The sequence below is a fragment of the Electrophorus electricus genome, chromosome 11 (genome assembly GCF_041902795.1).
Source record: "Electrophorus electricus isolate QZ-2024a chromosome 11, ASM4190279v1, whole genome shotgun sequence".
NCBI classification, from domain to species: Eukaryota; Metazoa; Chordata; class Actinopteri; order Gymnotiformes; family Gymnotidae; genus Electrophorus; species Electrophorus electricus.
The window spans coordinates 11,516,050-11,536,155 of NC_137507.1; the positions used below are offsets into that span (position 1 = coordinate 11,516,050).

Here is a 20,106-nt window from a genome sequence, read left to right on the forward strand (position 1 = left end):
TATATATCAAAAGAACGTCAGGGCGGATGAATAGAACTCCACCTCCCGTCTCTAGAGGCGTCTGACTGAGGAGAGTGTGGTGAGAAAGTCACCAGCATACAGGAGACTGATTTCAGCGAGAGGAAGCACTCAGTGTAGATTCAGCTTTAATGCCACCTGCACAGAGCTGATCTAAGCACTGATAAATAACCGGTGCCAAACGCGACTCCTCTACACATGCGTAGAAATGAGTTAAAACATAGAATTATTATTTTTAAAAACCTGAATCAGGGAGCAAAGGAAACATGTGAAACTTCCATCATATTCACATATTAAGGTATTAGCCCCAACCAAAAGAATCCAGAATGATAGACAATGGTGTAATCATGCTGTAAGGATTGGGATTTTAAAATAGTTAAACTTTTAGAAAAAAAGCCTCATGGCAAACGCCACTCAGAATTTTGTAGGTAGCCATCAAATTATTGAAAGCGGAATTTACTTTATATACTTTTTTTCCCTTAACCTGTGAGTCAGCGATAACGTGAATAATGTAAGCGTATTGTCTTTCACTTGTAGGCTTGTCCCACAGTGTCAAATGAACATTGAAAGCACTCAGCCCACCCTACACGTGGAAAGCGGTCATTACTGTTGCTGTACTATTGCAAATTTGTTATTCGCTTGATTCAGTGTAGCATGATGTTCTTTCGATGAATTCTCAGTAAAATAAAAATACTTCCCATCGTTCGCCCGCGAAATTGCGTTCAAGAGAAAAAAATCGGAAACGCTGATAACTGACGCTTTCCAGAAGCGAATCATTAAGGAGCCGTCTAAAAAGTGCAAAAGCGGAAGGTTTCGTAAGCTGTTTTTACATATACTATAAAATGGTTAAAATACTAAAACTGAGCGTAGTAAAGAGAGAAACACCATTTATACCACTACAGTTCCATTCTTCTAAGACCTCATTGTTTATTTTTTTAGTTTAGTCTGTACCATGCCTGTTACAGATACAAATATAAAATCCTTTGTAAAAATAATGGCTTTTTCCAAACCCACTACAATTTTCAGTTTCCACAAATACACAACAGTAGAATTCCGATTAATTTTTATTCCTGTTTTAATCAACACTACTTCGCAGTAGTAATGATACCTTTGGTACGGATGTTTCGACTCTTGTGTCGAATTTCTGAAGCGCAGTGTTTCGAAACATTGCTCCGAAAGGTGAAGGGTGTTCTGTTGCGTTTCACCTGTTTCGACAGGTGGCATGCAGTACCGGCAGCTTCTACGTTTAATTGACGGTGTCTGAAATAAACCTGATCATACATCAGTCTGAACCGTAAACGTCACGAAACATTGAGAGTCTTGTTGTGGAAGTTTTTTGTGAGAAGAGAGAGCTTTTGAGAGATATAGTGACATCACGACTGACAATGCGTTTAGTGATGATTATTCGCTATATGTGAGGTTAGAGACAGAACATATTTATTGATCGGCTAGTGAGAGACAGCAACTGAGTTATAATTAGGATAGATACAGTGACATTACTATATAGAAAGTGTATATAGAGAGTGATCCTCTGGTTTACTGGCATGCGCTACGCAAAATGCATGCCACCAACAAATGTTCCATGTGAACGTTGCTTTCCACACCTTTTACAAATCGGTAGGGAGATTAAATGCCTATTGCGTGCATGACATACAATCTTTTGTTCCAATGTTGTTCAAAATTGTTCCAAGTGGTTCTAAAAGGCTTGCGTCCTCTCATTGGTCTGTTACAAATTCTTTTCCAAAGTCAGCAGAGCGCCATTGGCCTGTTCCAATGTGACTCTCGATTTTTCATTGGCTCTCCCGTTGCTATCCAGTTGCCGTCTCGTAGCTGTCACACCACTGCTGTCAGTTCTCACGGCGTGCGGTAAGTAACGCCGGGCTCGCCTATTGTTTGAAGTTTAGCCCTTCGATTCGTTTTCTCTGTAACTTTTACGCTTTTGTTCTTTACATGGCTTTTATTATCTATGTCTACGTACGTCAAGAATGTACTGTAAAAGTGAGATTTAATGGGCGAAATTAGCAACTAGAACCGACCGACCGAGCTAGGTCGTTTATGTCCGAAATACAGTGTCTGACTAGATGACATTAAAATGACTGATTAAATGGACCCAGATAGCGTGCATGCGCGTCTTGAGTGGTGCTTTACAACTCGAGAATGACTATAATGCTGTATTCTATGTATTTAATGTATTGCAGACGCGCAGCGGTGTACTGCGTTCCTTAGAAGTGTTCACTAAGCAAAACGCGACCGTTTTGGTAATATTCTATATGTGAAACTGATGTGTGTGTTCTTCTTTCTACAGTTTGGGTATTAACTAGCGATTCAAGTAAGTAGCCTGTCAAAGTTTTACGTGTGCGCGTCGTCTTTTGTCTCCGCAGACGACGCTTGTGTCTTTTCCTCTCTTGTTTCATTTTAGACAGACTGGATTACAAGCCTGCATTCAGGCGAGAGACCTCCAGCCAGCTCACCCTCCAGCCTTCGCCCGAGCCCGTGGAGCTGTCCAACGCCTACAAGCGTCGGCCGGCCCCGTCTTGGGTTTGGAGCGCCGAGAGGATGACGGAAGAGGCCAAGGACCGCGTGGTGGGGAGCGTGGGTCGATCCCGGGAACGCGCGGCCAGTGCTGAGCGAGAGCACGGTCCAGTACCGGGGTGAAACATTTAAATGGCTGCTGAGCCAAGGACAGTTAGAAGAGGTAGATGTTCAATTCACGTATGACGAACAGAGCAGCATTGGAACATGGAAGGTTTTGCAGTTACACGCGGCGTTTGTTAATCCAGTTACGTCCTGTGGATCTGGCGGCAGAGCAAGATGGAGGCACTGCAAAAGAACAGGTGCGTGTGTGCGTGTGGACGACTGATTCATTGAGTGCCTTTGAATGTTATCCCTTTCTGGTGTCTGAAGTTGCTCCTTGTGTCCGTACGCAGGTGTCTTCAACCATCGGAGTTCCAAAGCCAGGCGAGCACAGGAGTCTTCCGACGCCGAGCTGCTGGCTGTGTCCATGGAACTGGACGCTGAAGGTGAGTTGTGCTGCTGAATGGACTGAGTGAACTACTCAAGTATAAAATTGAAGGTCTGTCTTGTTGTTTGTCCTGACTGTAACTTGTTTTGTTGTGATACATTGTAATGTAGCTATAATGGGAAGGACTTGGAAGCGGTCAGGTAGGTGATGTGAGATGGTGGTGTTAGAATGACCTGCACGGTTATTAATTCATTCTGTGGTGCTCTTCATGTTTGCTGGCTAAAACAGGGCACTGGTACCTCAGTGGTTAAGGTATTTGACTTATAATTGGAAAGTTGCTAGTTTAAGGCCCACTACTGCCACTGTTGGGCCTTTGAGCAAGGATCTTTGTGCTCAGTAATAATTGTAAGTTGCTTTGGATAAAAGTGTCAGCTAAATGTAAAGTGTGTCATCTTCATTCCATCTGCTTATTTCATTACCATAGCTGAACATAGTGACATTGATTTGCTTTACACTGATGTTGTCATAGAGTGGTGGGTTGGGAGCAGCTCACTCTTCAGTAACATTAGATACTTTCAGCTTCTTGGCTGTGTTAGTCGTCCCTGCAGGCTCATGTGCACCCATGCTGTGATGTCAAGTAACATCTTTTGCCCTTTTCTAAGCTCTTTAATGTGTGTTGTTCCAGCTCTCTTGTCCTCTACTCCAGTGGTCCCTGCACCACCCCAGCGCTCCCTGCAGGTGGCTGAACCGGAAAAGCAGACTTCGCAAATGCAGCCAGTGCCCACTGCTGAGGTGAGCAGCACCACCCCGCCTCTGGTGTTTTTGTGGTAGGTTGAGGAAAACACCAAGCACATATATATGATGCATCTGTTTGTTCGTTTAAGGTGCTTCTGCCTGAGGGCTGGAAGCTGATGCTGCCCAGAGAGCGGCATTAGTGGGTCAGCTGGGTGCTCTTCTCCAGAGAGCAGTCTGGGAGGCCAGTGCTGACCAAGAATCTGCGTCTGTGGTGGTCGCCTCCTGGACCCTGGCCGGGTTACGCGCAACCTCCGTCTTCGCTCAACGCCTTCTTTCACAGCAGACTGTTCCTGTGGATGCCATACCGCATGTGGGCATTCAAGCTGCTTTACGCACAACCCGAGTGCCGTCAGCTGGGCCATAAGCTGACGGCCTGTGGGCTGTACAAGACTTTCCGGAGGGTTTTGGACTTCAGCGGCTGGTACTTCATGGCCATTGTGAATCTGTAGTGCCGCTGCTGTAAGAAGAAGCTGGCGGGCTAGTCGCAGGACATATTGGATCAGCTGAACCCCGTCCATTGGGCGAAGTTCCCAGTGGTTCTGACATACAAGTGTGTGTGTGTGTATGTGTGTGTGTGAGAGAGAGATATTTTGTGATGGATTAATGTGTGATCTGTTGGTTCCTCTGTGTGATATTGTGTTGGCGTTCTTTAGCCTGTCCTGTGACAAGGGGGTCGTTTGCCTGATGTGGGGTCGCACTCTGGGGAACAGTGTGACCTCGCTGCACAGTGCGACCTGTGCGTCAGGCACAGACAGCAGTGGCTGGCCAAGTCCTCTGAGTACCTCTTCGTGCTCAAGAAGTTTCTGTCCCTGGGCACCGACCCCAGCACCATCACCCACCAGCTGCCCCCGACGGTGTCGGTGCCCACTCCAAAATGGCTGCTGACAGTATACGCGCAAGATGTGCTGTCACAGCTTGAGCAGTTGAAGGCCAGGGTTACCTCCATCTATAGAGCCATTTTCAAGATGGACTCCACAAAGAAGGTAAGCTAGGGTGCAACACGCACGCACGCACGCCGCTGAACAGTAACCTCTACAATATGCTTGATTGTCACATGTGTGACGTGTTGTGTGCCTATGCTCCACGAATGGGACCAGCTGGTTGTCAGGCTGGACGTGTGGCACTTCATGCGACGGTTCGCGGTGGGTGTCATCATGGACAGTCACCAGCTGTACGGCCTCTTCATAGGCTACCTCTCCTTCTGCGTCTTCGAGTGGGACGTGGATGATGTGGCCCATCTACAGGAGGCCAAGCAGTCGGAGCGCGGGGAGGCCCCCTCAGTCCAGAGGCCGCCTGAATGACGCCGGGTCTTTCAGCAGACCCACCGTCAAGGAGCTGTCTTGGCGCTGTCATCTCTGCCGCACACACAGGGCCCAGGAGACCGAGCTGCTCATCCAGGAGCTGATGGAAGACTATATGGATGTGACGGACACAATGGGTGTCAGGCTTCTGGACCGCAAGAAGATGGAGGACATGTGGCAGACCCAGAGGCACCACCTCCACTGCATTCAGGACCCTCCTGGTGTACAGCTGTACAGGAGGGTGGGGCAGGTGACCAGGGGAGGGGTCGTCCTGCCCGTGTATCGCTGTGCACACGGTTCCACTTCTCTGGAGTCATTCCACCTGCACCTGAACCCATTCATACCTGGTAAGTCCCTCTCTCTCGCTCTCGGTATGCATGTCAGCACTGTTTACTAAAAGCCTTCTTTCCTTGACTGCTGCAGGTACAAGTGCAAGTGCCCTGCACTTTCAGGCATACCTGCTTGAATGGTTGGTGAGGTGGAACGAGGACTGCGTAGCAGCAGCAGTGGAGGGAAGTGATCCTACTTAGGTCTGTTGCAGTGGCCAGCTGCAGGACTATGCCAACCAGCTGAGCGAGCAACTCCTTAGGCTCCAGCTGGACTACACTAGGCCTGGAAAGTATACATGTAACATCCTCTCAATCTCTCATCTTTCTTGCTCTCTCTCTCTTTCTTTCTCTCTCTCTCTCTCTCTCTCATATTCACACACACGTGCACACACACATATAGCCCTTTTTTCCCCTCTGGGATGTATTCAACACACTTGTATAGGTGAACTCATCGGGGTGGAGTACCTGTGCATTAGGACGTCAGCAGGGATACAGATGCTCCAGATGGGCTTAGCGATGAGGACTTTCCAGAGCTGGAGGACGATGGATTCAAGGATGTGGACGTGGGGTTCAATGAGTCTTGAACCATTGCCGCATCTCCATCACGCAGCAGTGGGACCTCGTTCTCTGGCTGCTTCTTTGCGGACCCGGTCGTAGCGAGCCAAGTCCTCTGCGTCTGGGCTGACCAAGCAGACCGTGCCTGATGGCCCTGTTGCTACCCAGACTCAGGCTTTGTCTGGGGATGAGGAGGATATAAGTACATTGTAGTTCTTTCTGTTCACTTTGTGTTTACATGTACAGTACAACACAAGTCCTAACCAATCCAAAATAAACGGTGTTCAACTATATATGAGAGCATTAAATGTTTGTGTGCTTCAGTCAAAAAGTGTATTTTTCTTTCTTTTATTTTCAGGAGAGCCTGGGACCTGCTGCTGTTCTAGGTTACCATCACGTAGTAAACCTGGCCAACAGTCTGGTGGACCTGCGTCACCAGGCCTTTGTGACACAGCAGAGGGTAGACAGCATCGTTGCTCTCTGGGAAAAACTGCCAGAGAGTGACTTGTCAAGGAATGGTTTAAAAAGCAGCCACTCTAAGACCTCTGTTGTAGCTTGAACAGAGAGTCTGAAGCGGTAAGCACACTCACAGTAATGTAATACGTTTCCTTAAGTTTGACTTCTAACTGTGTGACTAATTGATTCTGTCCGTCTGTTTGTCTCTCCTTTTGTATCTTCACAGCTGCTTCCCTGGACAAGGCAGTGAGCCTTCCTCGTGTCCCAGCGTCAGCCACCTTGTCGGCTTCACCTGGCCGGTGAGACCATCACTGGCATCAGGGTAAACAGGTGGGCTGCCATCATGAGGGACTATGGTGTCATCAGGGACGTAGTCCTCGGCAGCCCCGGCCTCATGGCCTGGACCTGTATTCAATTTTTTTTAGTTGAATCAGCGGACACTGACCCAGTGGTGAATTTTCCAGGTCTTAGATTGATCTTATTTGCACTGTGGACTATACAGGCTGAGTCCTAAGAGGCTGTGCTGCATTCTGTGTTACAGAACCAATGCCAGGAAGAAAAAGCAGGAACAGGATGTTCTGTGCCTGAGCGTTGGCCAGTCCAACGCTCCGATGGTGGCCCCAGAACCCCTCCCTCCCGCACTGAGTAAGCTCCTGGAGCATCCGACTGACGGGCACCCTGCTTTTGACTTTAACATCCAGCAGGATGTGTCTGGGCAGGCTTTTCAGCGTGTCCAAGGCCAGCCTCCTCTTCTTCCTGGTGAGACCCTGACATGCTCTGGTCTAGAAGGCGACGTGGCTTCTGCCACCAATGCCACTCCTGTGCTGGCTGGGCCCCAGACCACAGCATGGCAGTGAAAGAAAAAGGCAGAGGCCGAGGCCGCCGCCACTGCCCATGGACAGGCCATCCCCACGAAGCGGTGCAAGCATGAACGCTATGCCTGCAAATAGTGTGGCCAACCCAAGACTAAAGAGTTTGGACACAGCAGGTTTCGTGGGGTGCACTTCTGCGCAGCAGCAACAGCAGGGAAGACAGTGGAGCAGTGGATGGAGGAGATGAAGAGAGGAGATGTTGGACAGGGTCAGTGATCTGTTGACCACCCCACTCACCCCATTGTAAATAGTTGTATATAGTTTTATATGTATTCCTATTTTCATGATTTGTTCTGTGTGTTGTGAATGAGCACTGTTTCATAATCATTTGTACTTTCAAAAATAAATGAGCACTGTTTAATACTATATTATACTTCACAAAGTGAATGAGCCCTGATTTACATTTACCTGACACTTTTATCCAAAGTGACTTACAATTATGACCGAGTACAGCTCAAGCAATTAAGGGCCTTGCTCAGGGGCCCAAGAGTGGCATCTTGGCAGTGGTGGGGCTTGAACCAGCAACCATCCAGTTACAAGTCAAGTACCTAAACTGAGCTACCACTACCCACTGATTTATTCTGCTTTGTAATTCACAAAGTGAATGGGCAATGATTTAAACTACTTTGTTCTTCAATGAAGTGAATGAGTGTGTTTGTGGTAATTAGGCACATTCTTACAAAAGTTGCACTTGTCATTTTGATTAAAGTTTATTGTTCATCAAATAAATAAGTACTATCTAAACACTTCAGTTTCACGTGTAAATTAACTTGATGTTGACTTAATTGATTGTTAGTTTAATTCTATTCTTAAATTAACATACACTTTTAACATATAAAAATTGGTATATATTTTTTTAAAAATGCAGAAAAACAATGTGAAGACAAAATTGATGTTCGGTTGTATGCATGCAAAAATTAAACAATCATGATTACAAAAGTCCAGGAACAGTGTGGATGAGATGGGGCGCCTCAGGAAGGGCCACCAAGGGCCACCAAACAGCTCTGGAGGGGCCCTGGACTGGCCACAGAAGATTGGTCCAGAACCACTGGACTCAGTCTGTTCTATGCCTTGTTTTCCTGTATGTTTACCTTTCATTCATTGAATAAACCAATATGACTCGCATCTGTGTCCTGCCTCTGCTTTATGTAAAGTGCATGTCACAGATTAACTGACCCTAAAAAAAGATGTCAACTCACTGCCAGGTCATTTGATACCTGGCTGTGAGCTGACATGCCAGAAATTATTGAGGAAAGCAAAAACAAACAGCATGCAGCTCATTGGTTTGCAGACAGATTGGATCAGCCAATGGACTGAGATTTGCCTGTGCAGGTGGATTTGCAAGCCCCAATGGAGGGACAAGGCTCACCTCCTTCAGATTTGCTCATCGCCTCATTCCTCTCATGAGAAGGAACTGGACTACTACTCTCTCATGACAGATTCCCACCTGTCTACAGGAGGTGTCCCCTGCCTGACTGATGCCCCTCTTCAGAAGGTGTGCTAGGGGTAAAAATGAAAACACTTGCAAAATGCTGCCTGAGGAGTGTGTGAAATATTTGACCTCTGGAGTTACCAGAATACCCTTGCCCATTGTGGGAGAGGTGTAACACACAAACAAAAAAAACCTTCAGACTGATTTTTCAGGCTGTCATATTCTCCATCTACAATCTGTAAAACAAGTTCCAGAGAAGACCCCACATTAGGGAGTATACAATCTGCCCAGCTTCTTTTTTTTAAGTCATAAAAATAAACAAGTACATAATGTTTCAGTGCATATGTTTTTATTTCTTATGAAATAAAACATTTGTGTGCACCTCTAATGTCAGAAACATTTAAAAAAATGAAAGAGTAAGTGAAATCATATCTGAAGCTTGGCTATACCTGTATCAGGTATTGTCACGGTTGGCCGGGCATCCAGAAGGAGGGACATGCCCATTCTTGCTAGGGATCGTACTACATACCTGCCTCATTCCCAGTCCCCTGCCTACTAGTCACCTTCACCTGTTCCTTGTTTTCTCCCTCTATTTAAACTCACAGGTGTCTAGAGAGGTGTCATGAAAGGTTTATGTAGGTGTCACGTGGTCATGTTACCCTTCAGTAAAGTGTTAATGAAAGTTTTGATTGTCAACCATCTTATATACGTACATGTCTCATACCTCTCATGTCTAATATTGGGCTACATCACAAACTGTCCAAGGTGACATTTCCAAATTCGCAGGTCCATGGTCCTGAACTCTAAATAGTATCAGCATTTTAGTAGTAACTGCAAACTGTTTTAAATAGGCCTATGCACATTTTTAAAGTGAAATGGCTTTTTTCACCTCATTAGGCTTAGGCCCATGCTCTCCAAACTAGATGCTGAGACACCGGTTCACGCCTTTGTCAAATACGGAACACTTTACCTCAATCTCTCCATTGCTGCTCTCCACTTTCCTCTTTCAAATCACAACTTAAAACATACCACTTGTCTCAACATTTCTTATAACATCTCTTCCTATTCGTATTTGTTAATTAATTTGTTGATTGTCAATTAATGCCTTTTCATTCTCTCAATCTTTGTGATTGTAAAGCAATCTTGAGTCTGCGAAAGGCACAGTATAAGTTAAACTTTTTTTTTTTACTTGAAATTGCAAATTGTACCTAACATAATAATTGTGAAGCTCCTGAAACAAACCACCAAAATGCTTTCACAAACACAGACACACACACACACAAAAAAAAAATAAAATAAAAAAATAAACTACCACCATTCAGAACAGGAATTGCCAAAGGTGAGGTTATCCAAAGTCTCAGAACTGTCCATGCTGCAGAATAAAACTTCTTTTGATCTCTTACATAAATGCATAATATTTAGGACAGTTGCATGCACTTCTGAAAAAAACATATTAAACAGTCATAACTGATACATGGTACAAAAATTGACCACCTGCTAATACAGCTGTGGAATTCGTTGTCTAGTGACTGGAGGGCTATTTGACAATCAAGGCACCTTTAGAGGTCAAGACTAGTCTGTTTAGAGCTACCTGTTTGCTTCTAATTAATAATAAAAAATAATATAAATAAAATGTAAGTGCCTTTCAGGATACTGAAGGACACCTTACAGTATTAGAGCAAGTGAAAACATGTTAAGTGTTATAAGAAGAGAATATCAGAGTAAAAAACAAAAAAATAATAAAATTATAATGCAGTGGGGAAATAAAATCAAATACAATTACAGATTACAATTATATTTTAAAGGTTACAGTAAGAAAATGGCAATACAAAACATAACTATGATAAAATAAAAAAGATGTGAGGCAATAAGAAGAAAATAAGTTTTACAAATTAGGAAAAGCATTTGGAAAGAGGTGTTTTTAAAAGCTTTGTGAAGGTGGATAGTGATGGCGTTGGGGTTCCATATTTTTGGGCATGCAACGCTAAATGCTCTTTCACCATTAGAGCATAATTTGGCAGGACTAACAGAAAGCAAATGAGCATCAGCAGTTGCTGTATGCGATAATGGACCAGGAGCCAGTGTAGGTTTTTTAATTTGGGGGTTATGTGTTTCCATCATCTAGTGCACATGAGAATTTTTACTGCTGAATTCTACACATATTGGAGCTTCTTGAAAAGACTAACAGGGAGCTCAGCCAGAAGCAAGTTGCAGTAATCCAGTCTGGATGTAATAAAATCATGAATTAGAGTTTCAGACACAGAATCAAGGAGTGAGGGATGCAGTCTGGCAATATTTTTAAGATGAAAAAAGGCAATTATAATGGTCAACTCTACACTGGCTATTCGACTTATCTAAGTACCCCATCAGCAGTGCGGTCAATTACCCATTTAGCTTATTGTCCCTTCATTCACTCTCTATAGTTTAATACAAGCTCTGCTAGCAAGAGGGTCTTGTCAAGAATGGATTCGACTTTGTTTCCTTATTACCAAATAATGAATACAAACTCAAATTATTCAGCCTATCATTGGGAGAATCCTGAATGTTATGGTTTTATTTTCAAGTGTTGATTATAAATAGGACATTGGTGACTATGCAACGCTTGCTGACTGTGATGTGCAGAGAAAGTTGAAGTCCAAAGGTTTGCACTGAGCATGCAGATGCTCAAGCATGCAGATGCAAAAGCAACGTTAACTGCCAATTCAGCACCATGGACAGTGATTATCTCACCTTTGGCAATGATTAGAGTATTAGAACAGTGTCCTTGTGTGTGTGTGGTTCTTCTGTGGGCTTATCTGCTTAGGAATATTTGGCTGCATTTGTTCATAGACACACTGTGTATATGTGTTGTGTTTTGGTAGTTTACATCAATTATGTTTAGCACAATTTGCAATTAAGGCAAAGGTGCTGATATTGAAATTTCACTTTTATACAATTTACACTGTAAATACAATTTGTAATTAGTACAGAAGGGCAGAAGTTCAGAACCATGGACAGTTCTGCATCTTTTGATGACATCACATTCGGATAAACTGCTACACAGCCTACTGCCAAGATTCAAAGTTATTTAATCTCATTTTTATCATAAAAATTATGTGTATAATTCTTAATGCACCAGAACTCATTAGAAAGCTCAATTTTATATTTCAAAATAATAATAATTAAGTCTAATTTAAGAAATTGTATCCTGATTGAAAATTGTGAAAATTGAACTAATATTGCAGCAAAAGCTTTAAACTAGCTAAGAAATATTACCACGGTTCCCATGGTGATGTTCACCTCATGGTCTTTGTTTATGTTTTTGGTTTCCTTTCCTTGTTTCCTTTTTTTGTTTATCTGCAGGTGTTTCTTGTTGTATTGTAACCCTTCGTGTATTTAAACCCTGTGTTTTCTAGTTTATGTTCGTCATTGTTCAATGTCGCAAGTAGTTTTGCTTCTGTGTTCTTACTGCCTTGTTTGCCTGTTTCACTGTTAGCTGTATTACATCTGTACTATGCTTCGTTCCATCAGCCTGTTTAGTTTTCTGTGTTTAGCTTTTGTGTTTTGCTTCTTCTGTTTGTTATGTACTCTGCCTTTGTTTCTGTATCTGATGCTGCTGGCTTTCACCCTCGTTCTGTGTCACTACAACAATTATGGATTTGCCCTTAATTAATATCACTCTACTTAGTCCTACCTCCGTTCACCCACTGTTATAGTCTTAGAGTGAGAAGAAAAAGAACCCCCAAACAAATAGCAATAACAACAAAGCACTTTTACATGGACATACATATGCACAGCTTTAAATGTAACTGTCTACAGTACAGCTGTACTGTATTTACCTTTTCACTGATCTCATTCATTGACCTCAACAATGACATCTATACAGTGTGTCAATGTTTTATTTATTACAAATAACTCAATATGCATTTTTAAAATCACAGATTCCCATGTAGACATTTCCAAAGCTGTTTTTTCAGCTGGAGGACATGGTGCACCTGAATCAACCATAAGAAAATGGCATCTCTTGGATTGAGTAAAAGGGAGATGGTATCTGACCATCAGCTAAAAGTGGCAGTTGCCCATGATGTAAGATTGCATGGTTGTTAGTAGCCTAAAAACATGAGTCTTGAGTCTCGGAGGTCTCGTTTGTCTATGATACAATAATCTAATTTGTCCCATGATTATATAGGTCTGATATATAGATTCAAAATGCTGACTGGTTATTTGGACCACATGGACATTCTTGTGCAGGATGGACTAGACATTAATTGCTGTTTTTTTAAAATTATTTATTTATTTTTCTATTTCACTGCTCCTTATTCCGCTCCTTATTGTCTATATTGTTACTATTGTGGTGACTGTTGTCGGCCAGAGGAGGATGGGCCCCGCCTTTGAGTCTTGGTTCCTCTCAAGGTTTATTCCTCATGCTTTAGGGAGTTTTTCCTTGCTACTGGCAGCCTTGGCTTGCTCACTGGGGGCTTGTACTCAAACATTTGTAAAGCTGCTTTATGAAAACAAAGTTGTAAAAAGCACCATGTAAATAAATTTCACATGACTTTGACTTGACTATTTTGGCCTTGTGCCAAAAATTAGCAGCACTTCATGCCAATTTATTATAGAATTGTGATCTAGATTAAGGTGTAAGACAGTAGTTAGCTGGTTGTCTTTTTGGGAAGGCCAGCAATTAATCAGACATGAAATCGAACGCTAAATGTTTTAATCATAAGCATTCTACTTGCATTTTGTACAATATTTGAGTTCTTTATGAGCATAGGACATTGAAATGCACAGAAATGAAATGCAAACATTCAAACCTGTAACACTGGTGAGTTTGTTACACTGGTGAACAAGAGTGTTGAGTATCTACAGAGAGTAAAAAATAGCAAGTAAAGAAGCAAGAAAATGCTGTAAATAAACCATGGAATGAATTAACTTAGATATTGTGATGGAAATTATTATTCGATCATGTATTATCATGTGATTCATATTTAATCATGTTAATCCTTTCTCTATGTAATCCTATATGAATAGTTTAGTCTGCACATTCCGTCTTTGTATATTGTGTAACCTGCTGAATCTGCTGAATCTGCTGAATCAGCTGTTTCGTGATCTTGCATGTGTCGTGCGACTAATGCTGATAAAGAGAAACTAGCAAACTGTGTCCGTCCTGGTGGAACAGAGCATCCTGGTATGTGCAAAAGTGTTTAGCATGATAAGGAGCAGGAAACGGGTAAACAGGATGACAGGACATCCCTTCTGGGATGTGAAGTTTAGATATAAGGAGCAGAGCCAGTCTACCCCTTTAGAGCTTTGCTTCACAGTATTAGCTCTCACACAGCTGTGTTTTGTACGTCTTATTTTCTTTATTAAATTACTCTTTTAATCACGTCTGACTTGCTGTTTATTCAAAATTCCACAATATGCTACCACATTCAACATTATGTATGTAATATATGCATATAAAAGGGTTACTATTGTATTTCTATGATGCTTCCATGCTTATAATGATTTTGACAAATGTGCTCTTTTACACAGCAGGACACTGAGCAAAAGCACTCTCATTCTTCTCTGATTGAAGCCTTTCCTTTGTGTCTTACAGGTTATCATAGACTGTAAGTAAAAGAACAAGAGGAAATGCACCAATTTAGATTTGCAAATTGAGGACAAAAAAATATTGTATTAGGTAATAGTCCTATATGGTCTAATTACAGTATGCTATACAATGTAATAAAACACTGCTAAACAGAGGGTATAATATAGTTAAAGTTATTTTTAACATACATTATTGGTGCTTTTTAAATTGGCTGAATCTCAGGACACAGAACACATATCTAGAATGTTTTAGAATGTTTTAGGTCAGTATTCTCATAGCACAAATTAAGGAAATTTCAGTAATTTATTAGAGGATTCAGCATATCGAAACCTTCTAGGACATCAGCCAACATTGAAAGGACAATATTGTGACAGTAATAAACCATTACAATACTGTTATTCGGCTGTAATCAAATGTTTTATCATATGCAAAACCACTTTGAAGGACCCAGTTTGGTACAGTATTTACTATTGTTCAGTAAGTGGTGATTCCCTTAAACACCCAGAACATTCTTCAAAATTTACATCAGCATTATCATTACGCAATAATACATCAAACATCAGATGCTACTGAGAGGCCAGTCATTAAATAATAAGCAATGCAGTTAGAACGTATAGGTAAAGAGAAACATAAACTTGTTATAATGGGCTCCACCTAAATTGCATTCTCACCTGTACCACCTCCTGAGTCCTGTCCAGGGGAGATGACATCATCATAGTCCTCTGGCATAAGAGCTACACCAGCACATGTAAACAAGTTTTAATGCCCATGAGCAACAAGTCTGACATTATAAACCTGTTGGTTCTTGTGCCTAGAATTTCATTATCACTTAGCGGATGCTTTTATCCAAAGCAACTTACAATTATGACTGAATACAACTTGAGCAATTGAGGGTTAAGAGCCTTGCTCAGGGGACAACAGTGGCAACTTGGCAGTGGTGGGGCTTGTAAATGTAATGTAATATAAAAATGTAATATAAATGCCATCAGACATTAGTGTCATTGAGTGTTATTAATGTGTTTAAAACTGACAGTGCAAATTAATGCAAAAATCAATAAAAATATCTTAAGAAAAATCATTGATAGCAGGTTGAAGTCATATCAGTCTTGCAGAAAAAGCTGCAAAACTTTGACTGCAAATTACAGTTACCTATTTGGGCAGTAGTGTGAGTAATGAAGTTATTAGTAGAATACATTTTCCAGAAGTATCAGGTGTCTGTCCATGTGTGATGTCATTATAATTATCCTGTAGGTTTTCTGTGCCTAGGTCACCTAAATCAAATACAATGAGCTGATAGAGTACTTTCAGTCATCATCTCTTTCATTTTAATGAAGTGAGGAATTAAACAAACTTACTTGTCGGACCACTACTGGTGATGGCATCATCATAATATTCAGTCTCTTCTTCATTGACAGATTTTGCTGTAACCAAAAGAAAAAAGTGAATTTCTTGTAAATCACTTAAAATAAATGTTGCACCAAAAGAGAATTCTCTATGAGAATAAGCTCCAAAACTCCACAAGTCCACAAGGTAGTACACGTGGCTCACAGTAGAAGCTGTGGTATATTCAAACATGACAAATGTAAACTCGTCTATGATGAAGTTTAGAAATGAGATCAATCATGATGGATACTGTCATTAATGTAAACATGCATCATTTCACTAATTGTCGACAGGCAATTTACAGTACCTTCAGGTGAACTGAACCTAACAGAGCAACAGTATTAAAGAGAATCTCATACTGAGATAACAAATATCAGGATATGTTTCCAGTCAGTTACCTATAGCAGACTGATTAATTAATACTATAACCTCTATAATTTTCAGTATTTCTCTGCGGGTTGTACCTGCCTCCCTTTCCTGACAGAAGCTCTTCACCAACATCTTCATAACCAGAATGTTGTACTTCAGAGCTGATACGTTCTGTCAGAGGTGAACAGAGTAATCATGAGACATGTTTGAAATGTTAAATCATGAGTATCTATGTCTACAGATAATAATGAAGCTGGGTAGCTGTGAGAAATATAGAATATTTGACTAGCTGACTGCAGTCTTACAGAGGATACAGAAACATAAACTAGTCTGGTAAGTTACCAATGGACAACATTCTTGTTTTTGTGTGCCTTTATATTGTAATTGTTTTTACTTTAACATTTTTTTTTTAAATCCTCTCTAGGTTGATAGTTCTCAGCATATAAATAGTCTATTATTCAACACTTTATTCCATTCATTGTTTCTATATATTCTTGTAAAACTCCTTGATTTCCTATTGTGCATGAAATATACCATACATATAAACTTGCTGTAAGGCTTGGCACCAGGCCGAGGCCCCCTCCGGCCACCAGAGGTAGGCCTCGAGTCAACTACACCACTAATCAGGCTTAACACCCAACAGCTGGGCTATATCTTATATAAGCCCACTGACCAGGTCATTCAGTTTTGGAGCTTTGCTAAAGTTCTGAGCCAAGCTCCTAGCTGTTAACTTCAGGTCTTGAGGTCATGAGGTCTTGAGGTCTGTGAACCCTTGTGCTACACCTCACTTCTTGTCTGCGAGTGTGTTTGTGGTTTTACACGTCCCTTTCCCTCTCGAGTCTGTCTCTCTCCTGAGGCTTCCCTTAGCCATTCAAGTTCCTCCCTGTTTTCTGGTTTTGTTTCGGAAGTTTTAGTTTGGTTTTCCCCAGTGCATCAAGGTTGCCATTTCTTCCCATTGCATCCTTTGTTCTCCCTTTTTCCATGCTCGGCGTGGTGTTTAGTTTTTTCCTTTTGTTTTACCTGATCCAACATCTAACTGTTCTGCACATGGCCCACCATTGTTACCTGACCTGGGCTCAAGTCCACCTTACACTTGCCTTGCTTTACAGTGATAAGACAGACCTCTATCATGCTACTGCTCAAATCTCTTAATGTAGCAAGAAGTGTATAGTGATATAGTCACAGCTTCAAATGAACAAACGCACAAGCGCTCTCTTTTCCTCTCAATCTGTCATTCTCTCTTTATCTCTTTATCCCTCCTCAATATGATTGCCTGGAATATTACCCTTCCATATCAATCACCCTTTTGAGCTGAGATAGGTGTGCTTTTAGTGATGACTCTGTGGTCAATCTCCTCATAGATTACTTCAGGCAGAGTCTTATGCCTCCTCTTAGAGATCACTGGAGGAGAAGACAGACAGAAACATGGTTCCAGAAGATTGATGAGAGACTGAAGGATTAAGGAAACAGTAGATGATGTTTGAATATGTCCCACCTCTCCTGAGTACTCTGTTCTGGTAAAGCAGCCCAGCAAGAAGCACTAAGGCCAGGAAGAGCACCACTCCCAGTACCAGCAGGACTACTGTAGGGGTGGACAGAACAGTTGCTGGTGGAGGTAGTGGATGACTGGTTGTTATCATCTCTGACTGATCATCTGGGCACGGAATTGCAGAAGAGAAACTGTGCAACTCATAAGTTTAATTTAAAAGTTTTAGAAAAATGAGAGACAGGAATGAAAAGAGGACTTGAGATGGAGTTGGTGGTTACTTTGCTTGTAATAACAGGGGCCAGACAGATGTCTTGAAACAGAGAGCCACATCAGTCAAGCGAATACAGAACTCACACACATACAAAATCAAAGTCCTAATTAATTAAGTCCCTAATTAAATAAATCTGTAATTAGCTCCAGTCTCAAATTCTGATTGCCCCTGGCAATTGCATGTCTACAAATATGATTGAAGTTACATTTCTTACCAGTAATAATTGTTTTTTTAAATAATTTTTATTGATGATGGTAATTATAATAGTAATAATGATGATAAAAATTCAATAGAAAAATCCAGCATTTCTTAGGTTGTTAAAAAGTCATACTCTGCTTTACATTGTCACTGACCAAATGTGTGCTTTACCCTTCTGACAAGCCAAAAATGCATTTAATTAATAATGAAGCATTATATGATGATTACATTCGTATTTGCTCATTTTTTGAACAGATGTTTATTGTATACTACTTTGATGAATAAGAGGGAGTGTTTGTATATTCAAGGTTGTACATTAGTCAGAAAGGAAGAACTTAATTTCTATGTTCTTCTCATTTGGCTAATTGTTTTCTCAGTTCTTTGCACCTCTTCCTCATGACTTAGCTTCTCCCTCTAAGGAGGTGACAAAGAGATGCAAGGATGAGATGTGCGGACAAAGGGCTCAGTGACAAAACCTCTGCCCAATGAGAGTCCTTGCTTACTGAAACACCAGTTTAAAGCAAAATCACTTATTGATGATGTGCTGCACAGGTGTTTCCCCCATCACCAAGTTCAGTATCCAAAGATGCATAACAAGGTAAAATTATCCTACACACTAAACAAACATTGATCAAAACATTAAATATACAATTTGTATTTTTTAGCTACTGAATTTATTAATGCAGTTATTTATTGAATCCAGAACCATGAGTACCATCTCCTCTGACCTGCACAGGTGACTCCAGCATCCTCTTAACTGCAGTCCCACAGGTGAATCTCATCCCCTCTGCACTCCACTCTGTTCAGCCAAATCACCCCTTCACCAGCACCAAAGGCAGCACTGCCATCAGCCCTCAGTGCCTTCCCACAGCCCAGCTGTCTCCAGACGACCTCAGCATCCCTGATGTCCCACTGATCATCACAGATGGAACCCCATACAGCGTTATAATAAACCTCCAGCCTCTCAGAGCAGCTTCCCTCTGGTCCACTCAGCCTGAGAGGCAGGTGAACTACACCACAGATATATGACATGAGGAGAAACCATCGCACAGGACAGTGTAGTAACACAACTGTCTGGGTTCAACAGATACCACATTTCTTGTCAAATCTCACTGCATAAAGTACTGATATGGAGTAATCCATTAATATATACAATGACTAGTAGGATAGTGGAAGTCTTTGATGGGGAAATAAAGAGCTTTTCACATGTTTTTGTAAAGATTGCTGCTCTGCTGTGAGTATGGCAAGATAAATTATTATATATTTAACATTCAAGAGTATTCAATTATGAAATTCTCTCTGCTACTTTTATTGCAACATCAGACCTTGATATCTGCAAGCATCTTCACATGCACTTTGAAACCAAATACATGAAGAGAGAATCTGCCTACCTGAGCAGGTAATGTCAGCCACCTCATTGTGATTATTATAGCTGTTCTGCCTCCAGGGGTCAGATGGGCAGTGCCATAGAGTGGAGACATGTTTCCTACATTTCACCTGATCCAGCCAGTTAAGAGATTATTCCACTCTTGCTCTGGCCCCAGACTCCCTGCTTGTTCTTCCACAGTTCAGTTCTTGACAGACCAAATTTACTGTTTTTTCATTCATCCCATTCACACACATTTCTTTAAAATCTGTTGAGAAAAAGATGTGTAGGCAAAATTCATTTTGTAAGTCTCTCTAACATTCTCAACCATTAAAATACCATCTGATTCTTCCTTTTTTTTTCTAAGTGAGAGCTTACATTTCGCCTTCCATATATACACAGTTGCTTTCATTGTCTGTTAATAACTGTTAATTACTGGTTTGTATGTTGCTTTAAACCTATATGAAACTCAGCTTTGTTAATATAAAAAAATTGAAATAGTTAAAATCAAAATAAAATGAGTGTGACTACATTGCATACAGTTTTGTGCCATCTTCCTTCAGAATGACCATATATCATTCTTGTGTGCTTACATTTCAAAAACGTTTAGATTTGACTTTTGTCTTTGAACTGAGCATTTGGCAATTTTTGATCTAGGTTTGAAACTTTTGTCTACTTATGTGTCTTACTTAAATTCTTAGTGATCACTATTCAATTTAATTAACAAAATGACAAACA

At 41.4% G+C, this 20,106-nt stretch overlaps 1 protein-coding gene across 11 annotated transcripts; it reads left to right on the forward strand.

Annotated features, from left to right (window-relative positions):
• Positions 1–1,736: 1,736 nt before the first annotated feature.
• Positions 1,737–8,406, forward strand: LOC145659873 (uncharacterized). Of its 11 annotated transcripts, none has more exons than XM_081723289.1 (10): positions 1,830–2,852; positions 2,946–3,038; positions 3,666–3,772; positions 3,865–4,758; positions 4,964–5,423; positions 5,500–5,606; positions 5,848–6,162; positions 6,319–6,536; positions 6,643–6,867; positions 6,958–8,406. In XM_081723289.1, exons 4-6 carry the CDS (start codon positions 4,741–4,743, stop codon positions 5,604–5,606), a joined length of 585 nt encoding a protein of 194 aa, XP_081579415.1. In that variant the 5' UTR covers positions 1,830–2,852; positions 2,946–3,038; positions 3,666–3,772; positions 3,865–4,740; the 3' UTR covers positions 5,848–6,162; positions 6,319–6,536; positions 6,643–6,867; positions 6,958–8,406. The 11 variants fall into 11 exon arrangements, with proteins under 11 accessions (XP_081579418.1, XP_081579415.1, XP_081579414.1 ...); XM_081723288.1 differs by having other exon boundaries at positions 1,833–2,852; positions 5,806–6,162; XM_081723287.1 differs by having other exon boundaries at positions 1,839–2,852; positions 5,500–5,703.
• Positions 8,407–20,106: the final 11,700 nt, after the last annotated feature.